This window comes from Lolium perenne, chromosome 1, assembly GCF_019359855.2.
Source record: "Lolium perenne isolate Kyuss_39 chromosome 1, Kyuss_2.0, whole genome shotgun sequence".
In the NCBI taxonomy this organism is placed as follows: domain Eukaryota; kingdom Viridiplantae; phylum Streptophyta; class Magnoliopsida; order Poales; family Poaceae; genus Lolium; species Lolium perenne.
In genome coordinates, this window is record NC_067244.2 from 248,229,857 (window position 1) to 248,239,583 (window position 9,727).

The window sequence follows — 9,727 nt, forward strand, 5'->3', positions numbered from 1 at the left end:
TTCACCCTGAAGATAGTCCCCGCTCTCAAAACAAGGCATTCAACAAGGCCATTTCCATGCACAACCAATTAAGGCCAAACCTTGGATTTTCACCCCGAAAGGTAAGACTCTGAACTTCACTTGTGTTGCCGCCCCTAGTTGCATAATGCTGTTGCGAAACCCAAAAGACCAAGCAAGTCCATCAATAACACAGAGACTCGAACCTCCATTGCTAGTCCTTCAATTCGGCCTTCACGATATTCCCCGCCTATGATTCAACATGGACCAGAGTGTCATCTGATGGCGAAACAGAGCAGAGCTTCGCGTCGCTCCCTCCAGAACCAAACGGTCGAAATAAAAGCATGGATGCGCACGACCGAATACCACCCAATCCAGCGAACTCCAGGCATAAAGGTGCATTGCTACATTCGCCAGTGGAGCCTTCCGGAACTCATCACTCCAGTCAGATCTAGACGGACAGGCCTTAGGCAGGTCTTCATCTTCGCACAAGAGAAATCCTATGACCGCCACCATAATTCAGATCAGGTCCCAACACCGTCGAACATCCCAGGCCGGCCGAGGAAAAGCGGCGACACCAAGTGAATGGGAAGCGCCTTGCAGCCGACCGACCCTCCACCGTCAACAACCAGGATGGGCGTGCCTTCCTCGGCCATCGCCGGTTTCCACGCCTTCCCACCTCGCCTCTGGGACTCGGTGACATATCCTTAGACCCACCACCCCATCCTCAGGCCGACCATCTCCAGCGAAGAAGAAGGCTGCCTCAACCATCCAACCCAGGGCAGCTGCCCCAGGCGTCCTCGTGTCGCGCGAGAATCCCAGGAGCACCACCTCGCACCGACGGGAGACATGGCAGGTGTTGCGGTATAGATCGAGGATCTGGCCACCGCCCCCAGCGTCGAGGAGGGACCTGTCTGTCGCCACCCAACGCAGCAAGAAGAGATCCGCCGCCTCCACGACCCACGGGATTTGCCCGGCGGCGACGGGAGGTTGGGTTAGGGGTGCGGGAGGTTCTGTAGGATCTCAATTCATATATCATTAGCCCGTTGGATATAAATTTTTTTGTACCTTACACATGGGAGAAGTTAATTATAAGAAACCAACCTGTTCAGAGAAGGAACACATATCTGACAGTGAGCAACCAACCCCCAGGTAGCAAGTTTGATGTCTCTCTACTAAGCAAGTAAACACGCAACTAATCAAGACTTCTAGATGTTGCAGACGTTTAAGAGCACAGAAACCATCAGATGTTGCATAACATAGTTTTAACCATTGACACATATATGGAAGCAGGGTTGGAAATCTACGCAAACCTGTGTTGTGGCTGATAACAATATATTCTTAGGGCATCTCCAACGGGGCGACGGATATCGGACGCCTAAAAGTGGTCGCGAGCGTCCGTTTGCGTCACCCCACGGACATATTTTGTCCGCGCGTCCGTTTACGTCTGAGTGTGCTCCCAGCGGGACGATCCATTTTTAGATTTTCAATATACTTAGAAAGCATAGAAAGTACTACATTCAAACTATACAAAGTAGTTGTAGAATCCTATACAACTTGCTGCCTGACGGGCTGGCCCTGTCGCTGCGTCCCCCCTCGTCTGCTTCTCCTCCGCATGCCGCGCGGCCGCTAGGGCTCGGTGCGCCACCGCGTCCTCTAGCAGGCACTACCGCAGCCTCGCGTTGGCGGCGTCGTCCTTGAGTGCCTCGAAGAACTCGACTAATGCCCTCTGCTCCACAGCCTTCTCCTCCGGGGTAGGCGCATCAGGGTCATCGGAAGACCATGAGATGTTGGAGTCGTCGTCCTCTGCGGCTGCGACGGCTGCCGCCCTGCGGCGTTCCATTTCAGCGTCGAACGCCGCGTGGGCCGCCCGCTTCTCCTCTGCTTCCTTCTCCACTTCATCCAGGGCCTTGGCGTCCCTGACCGGGTCGAGGAGGTCGTCTGTGCTGTTGTCGTCGTCGAACTCCTCGTCGGAGCTCGAGGCCGGGGGAGGTGGAGGTGGAGGTGTGGCAGCCTGGCCGCGGCCGGCGCTGCTCATGGTGGCTCCGGTAGAGGCTGAGCCGCAGCGGCGCTACGGTGGAGAGGAGATGAGATGCTCGCGCCCCTGTTTATATAGATCGGAGGCAGGGCGACGGCCGCGGTACGCATGGCATCGCCATTACTTCGTGCGCAGAGGTAGGCGACGGCCGCGCACCACGCGAGGCATCGCCAATTACGCGGCCGCACACTGCCGAAGCGACGCCTCGGCGCCAGTACTGGCGCCGCTGAAAAGACGCATCAACGCCGGGTCACTGCCAGGCGGGCCAGACGAAACATCCACCAGACGCGAGCAGACACTTTGCGCGTCTGCGCAGCGTCTGCAGAGACGCATCCGAGACGCATATTTGGGTCAGGTTTGCGTCGCCGCGGACGGCCCGGTCACTTCACGTCGCCCCGCTGGAGGTGGTGGTAACAGACGACATTTTTCGATCCGCGGACGCAAATGGTCGCTCAGTTTCCGTTTGGATCGCCCCGTAGAGATGCCCTTAGCTCTCTTAGTTTCGTCTCTCTCACCATATTCAAAAGTCATTGCCATGTTTCCTGGTCTACGGGACAAGCGTGTAGCATATCTTTAGGAACCTGCGGTGATCATCCTGGAGACGTGATGCCGCCACGGCATCTCGTCCTTCCGACGGCAAGAGCAACTAATTAACAGTAGTAACAAAATGAGCCTTGATTAATTCTCAATTTCTATCAGCAGTGCCCAGGCAAGGCCTTCCTCCTAGAAACTCTAATTTTTTTGCCACAAACATCTCGAAAGACGTTGGTGAAAATCAAACATCTCGAAGACGTTGGTGAAAATCAAAATGAAATAAAACGACGTGCATATGTCTTGGTCCTTGGAAGGTGACATTTGCCTGTGGGGTGCAAGCCACAACTACTAGCTAGTGAAGAATTTGTCCGTACGCGCGCGTATCGCCCATACAGGATACAGCCATACTGAAGCAGCAGGCTGACATGCCCCAGGGTTGGCCCGCTGATGTCGGTCTTCCGTATCCATGCCCCGTTGCACTGCATCCGCGTTTATTTCTCTACCTTTTTCGTGACTGACCAGCGACGTGGCACATCTTGCGTCCATGCTTGGTACGTGCAAAACGGATTCATTCGATCGAGTTGGAGTACGTACGTACGTCGTGGTACAACCTCGAGGGGATCATGCAGGCATACATAGGCATGGGGCATAACGGAAGAAAAGGCAGATTTTATCCTCATCCTACACAGAAATAAAAAAAAAGATAAATGCTCCTGCCGACGCGCACAGCAGAACGGAACGGTTCAGTACAAAAGTTAAGATGGCGTGACCAGGCTAAGGAACGCGACCAGACCATGCGTTAATGCTTACATACGTACGTACACAGCATACCCATGGCCATGCATGGGGTTGATGTTGATCCTATCGATGGAGCTGAATGGCCAAGTTTGGTGTGGGTTGCTTTTGGGAGCAGAAAAATTATTATACACACGGCCACACAGACGATGCATGAATGGCATGGGACTGAACGGCGAGACAGACTCGTCCTCGCGGCCGGTGGTGCTGCCCCTGTGCCATGTGTTGTCGACATAACGATGCTCCAGGGGAATCGAGCGAGCTCTGGTCCCTCCGGGGGAGTCTGGCGGCGGGGGCGGGTGGCCGGCGACACGCGTCCGTCCGGCCGGCCAGCGCTCGCGCGCATTATTGGATCACCAAATACCGGAGTCAAACTCGAACGGATACCCTGTCGATCTGCAGGGCTGGCAGACTGAACTGGGCAACACGTACCGGCGCCCGGCGGCCAACATTTGCCTACGTACGGTATACGCTACGCTTCGCCGGATAATATGGCACCGTCCACCCTGTCGATGGCGCCGGGATGCTAGCTAGGCTAAATGGCTAATTAACTAACAGCCAAGAGCAGTGCCGGCGCACATTTCGCCCACGTACACGTACGGTAGGCTTTTTTTTTTTTTTTTTTTTTTTTTGACAGGGAAATGGGAATTCCATTAACCAGAGGACGCAGCTAACTCGCTGGTCACCATAACCGATACACACTGAGGCGGATCATCCGCCCACCCGACACACTCGTCCTCCCCCTCATAGCCAAGTTTAGCCAGGCTATGTGCTACTTTATTACAAGTACGACTTACAAATGAAAACTCGAAAGCCTCAAAATCTTTGATGCAATTGCTTCTAATGTCACGAAGAAGGACTCCGATCGTCGCCAGCTCATGACTTGAAGAGTTCAGTGCATTCACCAGCACCTGTGAGTCGGACTCGAAAATAACCCTGTTCAGACCCAAAGCAGCAGCACCCTCTACCGCTGCTGCACATGCTTCCGTTTCCGCTTGCAGAGCATCGTGCAGGTGTCTCAGTTTTCCTGCTGCTGCTGCGATAAATTCACCCTCGTCCGTTCGCGCCACAAAACCCCAGGCTCCAGCTTCAGTTGGATGATGAAAAGCCGCGTCAAAATTTACTTTTGTGAAATTCTCCCTTGGCCTTTTCCATCCCGAGCTTGAGTAGTCACCAGTTCTTGTCGTTGGCGTCTCGGACTGAACCTTCTCCTCCTCCAGATCGAATTCACACCAATGTTTCTGAATGACATGGCAGACCTGGTCCGTTGATCTCATCAGTTCTCCTGCGTTTGCCTTATTTCTTGTTGTCCACCAGTTCCAGAGCAACAAAAGCGTCATGTTTCTCCTCTTCCCAGGTAGAGCTAGCACCCGTCTAAGGACCTCCATTGGATCTTGTGCCTCAAGGAGAGACACTCGGACATCCTCAAGGAACAGAGCTCTCCACACATGTTTAGCCTTCTTGCATTTCAGAAAAAGATGCCCCCCATCCTCGTTCATACGGTAGCACATGGGACATCTAGTGTCCAGCTCAATCTTCTTCCTACTTATATTCATCCGTGTCGGAAGGCTATTCCGTGCCAACCTCCATAAAAATATTTTGACCTTCCCCGGAAGCTTCATCCTCCATAACTGCTTCCACAGCGGATCAATCTCCTGTATAGTTCCTGACGACGATGCGACACCCCTCTTATGTGCTTTCAGACTCATACCAAGGTGGTATGCCGACTTCACCGAGAACAACCCTTTCTTATCCGGATGCCATGCCACATGGTCCTCCATTCCCCTACATATGGGGATCTTCATGATATCCTTCACATCCTCCTCATAGAATAACCCCTGCAACACCTCCAAGTCCCACTGGTTTGACATTGGATCGATCAGATCCTCGACCTTCAGATCCTCTCCCAATCCATCAGGTGTGCATGGCCTCCGTGTCCTACCCCTCGGGGTCCATGGATCTGTCCACACTTTGATATGTTCTCCGGTCCCAACTCTCCATATCACTCCTTCTTTTAGTAACTGAAGGCCCTGCAGAATGCTCCGCCACGAATATGACATTCCCGGTTTAGGCTTTGCCTCCAGAATTGTGGTATCCGGGAAGTACATGGCCTTTAACACTTCACAGCATAAGGAATCGGGATTTTGAAGCAGTCTCCAGCTCTGTCTAGCAAGCATGGCCAGATTAAAAACATGGAGATCTCTGAATCCGAGTCCTCCATCTTGCTTCGCCCTGGTAAGACACTCCCAGCTTACCCAATGGCACTTATTCTTCCCCTCCTGCTGGTCCCACCAAAATCGACAGATCATAGCACTGACTTCATCGCAGAAAGTTTTCGTAAGATCAAAGCAGGACATCGCATACGTGGGGATCGCCTGTGCTATTGCTTTAATCAGTATCTCTTTCCCCGCTTTTGAAAGTAATTTTTCCTTCCACCCTTGTATGCATTGCCAAATTTTCTCTTTCAAATATTCAAACTCTTTTGCCTTTGAAGCACCTAAGTGGACCGGTAGCCCCAGGTATCTCTCATTCCGTGATTCCCTCGGTATACCGAGGATGTTAAGAACCGTGCGCTTCGCTCCCCTTGTTGTTCCCTTACTGAACATCGCCGAGGATTTTGTTGCATTTAACATCTGTCCTGAACTCGCTTCATACAAAGCCAGAACTTGCTGCAAGCTCTCAGCATTTCGAGCATTTGCCTTCATAACTATCAACGAGTCATCCGCGAAGAACAGGTGATTAATTGATGGGGCCCCTGGGCATAGCCGGACTCCTTCAATATCTCCCTTCTCATTAGCCTTTTTCAACAGCACCGACAGACCTTCTGCACATAGGATAAAAAGATAGGGTGAAAGAGGATCTCCCTGGCGAAGGCCCCTCTCTGGTGTGAATGGCTCCATCAAGTTCCGATTAACTTTCACCCTGTACTTAACAGATCTGACACACTTCATAACCAGGTCAATCCAAGCCTGTTCAAAACCCATCTTGGCCATCATACCCTCCAAGAAACTCCATTCAACTCTATCATATGCTTTGCTCATATCTAGTTTCACCGCCACTAGACCATCTCTCCCCCCTTTCCTTCGGTGCATCATATGTGTAATCTCATAGGCCAGTAAAACATTGTCGGTAATCATTCTCCCAGGCACAAAAGCTGATTGAGTTGGGGAGATGATATGAGGGAGAATAATCTTTAGTCTATTCGCCAGCACTTTGGATATAATTTTATATAAAACATTGCATAGACTAATTGGTCGGAACTCAGTCACCCTTTCAGGATCTTTAACCTTAGGAATTAGCACAATTGTTGTCTCATTCCAACCTTCAGGCATCGTTCCCCCATTCAACACTGAGATTACCTCCATTTTCACTTTCGGTCCAACCATATGCCAGAACCGCTTATAGAAGACTGCTGGCATGCCGTCCAGCCCCGGTGCTTTAAGATCACCAATGGATTCCAGAGCTTCTTTTACTTCTCGCTCAGAGAATTCCCGCAGCAGAGACTGGTTCATTTCGTCCGTGACAGAGGTTTGGACATGTTGAAGAAGATCTTCATTCATCGTACCTACAGAGGACATGAACAAACTTTTGTAGTGGTTAGTGATATAAGCACCTACCTCCTCTTCCGACTCCACTACTCCACCTTCCTCCCTTCTCAACTTCCTTATCGTATTTATTTTACGCCTCTCCGATGCAGCAGCATGGAAATAGCCCGTATTGCGGTCACCATATTTCAACCAATTTGCATGTGCCCTCTGCTGCCAGAAGATATTATGTTGATCTTCCAACCTTCCCAACTTAAACCGAAGAACGTGCTCCCTGGATACATTTTGTTGATTTATTGGCTTTCTCCTACACTCTTCCAGGGCCTTTTTTGCTTTTTTGATTCTATTCTTTAACTCTCCTAACACCTCCTTATCCCAAAGCCAAAGCTTCCTCCCAACATGTCTCACCGCATCCGCCACTAGACACTCCCCTTCTTGAAAAGCACCGTTCCACGCCTCTTCTACCACTTCTGCACACTCGTCCTCCTGCAGCCAAGCTGCTTCAAATCTGAACACTTGCTCCCTCTCCTGGCTACGATATGGCATAGCCTGCTCCTTCAGTATCGCCGTGACCGGCCTGTGATCTGAGTGTCTCTGATCCCCGTTTATTATTTTGTACAAAGGAAACAGACACCTCCATCCCACATTTGCCACTGCACGGTCTAACCTCTCACGTATATATCCTTCCGCCACATGCCAATTATTTCTCCATGTGAACACGTCCCCTACAAACCCCAGATCATGCAAGTTTGTATCCTCCAAAACCTTCCTAAATGCCTCCATACATCCCGGGGCCCGAGCCGGCCCTCCCTCCTTCTCATGTGCAAAAAGGATTTCGTTGAAGTCACCCATACACAGCCAGGGCATGTCCGCTTGGCTATGCAGCGTTCGTAGAAGTTTCCACGTATTCTCCTTCATGCCCTGTCTCGATTCACCATATATGCCGGTAAATCTCCATTTTGTTCCATTACCCTCCTTTACATCAACATCAATGTGATACCTCCCCTTCCATCTCAGACTAACATCCACCCCATTCTTCCAGAACAACGCTAAGCCTCCACTTCTCCCCTTACAATCCATCACAATCATATTTGGCATCTTCAGAATCCATCTGAATTTCTCCATCTCTTTCTCCGTTAACTTAGTTTCCGACAGAAAGAGAATGTCGGGCTCTTCCGCCTTCACCAAATCCAGAAGGCCATTCACTGCCGGCTGGTTCCCAAGCCCCCGGCAGTTTTGGGACGATATGATCATTGCTTCCCGCAGGGCTGTTCAGACAGCCCCGCCTCATTGTTAAGGTCAGCCTCCACATCCCCAGACACTACTTCTTCTACATTCTTGCACTTCTTCAACTCCCTGTCATCCAACTCCATATCCCCTTCTTCTGCTGGTCGTTTTCCCCCTACTGATATAACCTCCCGAATTTGCCCTGTGGCAATCTGGGGAGCCTTCCTTTCTCTATTCTTGTTCTTCCCTCCTCTAACCCTCCTTAACATGGTAGAGGACTTCCTCGCTTCATCACCCTTCAGGTCCTCAGACACAACCTCAATCTGGCCTTCCTGCACCAGAACTTCTGGGTTTGTGATCGACGTGCCTCCCTCTACCGGGCCATGCATGGCAGGCTTCTTCGCTGCCCCCTGTTGGGCCTCCACTCCTGTTCCCTCAACCGGCCTCACCGAAGTACCCCCTTTCTTCCCTTCCGCATCCCCCGCTCCCTCCGAAAATTCCAATCTTCGCTGATTACCCTTACCACCTGAATGTGGTGGCGGTAGCTTTAGCGGACTAATCACTTCTTGATCCGACTTTGACTTCTCTGCATTTGATCCACCTGACGTCCGACTGTTATTTTTCTCCTTATCGCTCGACCTCCATGAATCACTGTCGCTCCCCGACAGCCTGTTCCTGCTACCAAAACCAAAAGATGACCCCCTTCTAGTCCCTCCATTCCCTCCCATCTCCTTCCACCTCTGACTACTACCACCCGCTTCTCTCCCCTCCATCACCGCCTTCAGCCAGAGTCCATACTGTTGTTTCTCACCCTTCTTCAGCTTAACCGAGCATACCTTATCAATGTGCCCAATTATACCACAAGCAAAACAAAACTCTGGCAGGAACTCGTATTCAAAAGGACACCATTTCGGTAACATATCTTCTCCAATGTGAAGCGTAATTCCTCTCATCAACGGCTTCCTCAGGTCTATCCTGACTCGAATTCGTAAAAATTTGCCTACAGCCATACCATCTTCCCCCACTGCTGCCTCAAGAAACTCTCCTATCTCTCCTCCAATCTGCTCCCCTATCTCTCCATTCATCATTCCTAACGGCAATTTAAAAATCCGTACCCATATGGGTATATCATTGAACTCATAATCCTCCAGTGACTTAGTGGGATCAAAATCTTGCATCACCATAAGTTCCTTATCAAACATCCATGGACCCTCATCCAAAGCCTTCCTTTTCCCAGATGGTTGCAGGAAGGTGAACATAAACATATTATCTCCCATCTCCTTGATTTTAATACCCTTCAAAGGACACCAGATCCGGCCCAGAGATTTGTGTATACCTTCGATATACGGCGGTTTCTCCGACAGCAGCTTGCCCAGCGCCTTCACTTCTACTTCACCCGTCTTCACCCCATCCGTCCAGCCGATCTTGAGGCCCTTGTTCTCCGCCGCCGACAACTTCAAGTTCTTCATCAGGCCCTCCACCTTCTCCATGTTCGCCATTGGATGATGGGAGACCCCTACCAGCACCAACAGAAACTAGGTCGTGGTGTATTACGATCGCCTGCCCTAGCAACAAGCGAAAGGCTTTTGGT

General features: G+C 51.0%; 1 protein-coding gene across 1 annotated transcript; it reads right to left on the reverse strand.

Moving 5' to 3' along the window:
* Positions 1-4,017: 4,017 nt before the first annotated feature.
* Positions 4,018-8,163, reverse strand: LOC139834966 (uncharacterized). The gene has a single exon (XM_071824902.1). The coding sequence runs from the start codon at positions 8,161-8,163 to the stop codon at positions 4,018-4,020; it is 4,146 nt and encodes a 1,381-aa protein (XP_071681003.1).
* Positions 8,164-9,727: the final 1,564 nt, after the last annotated feature.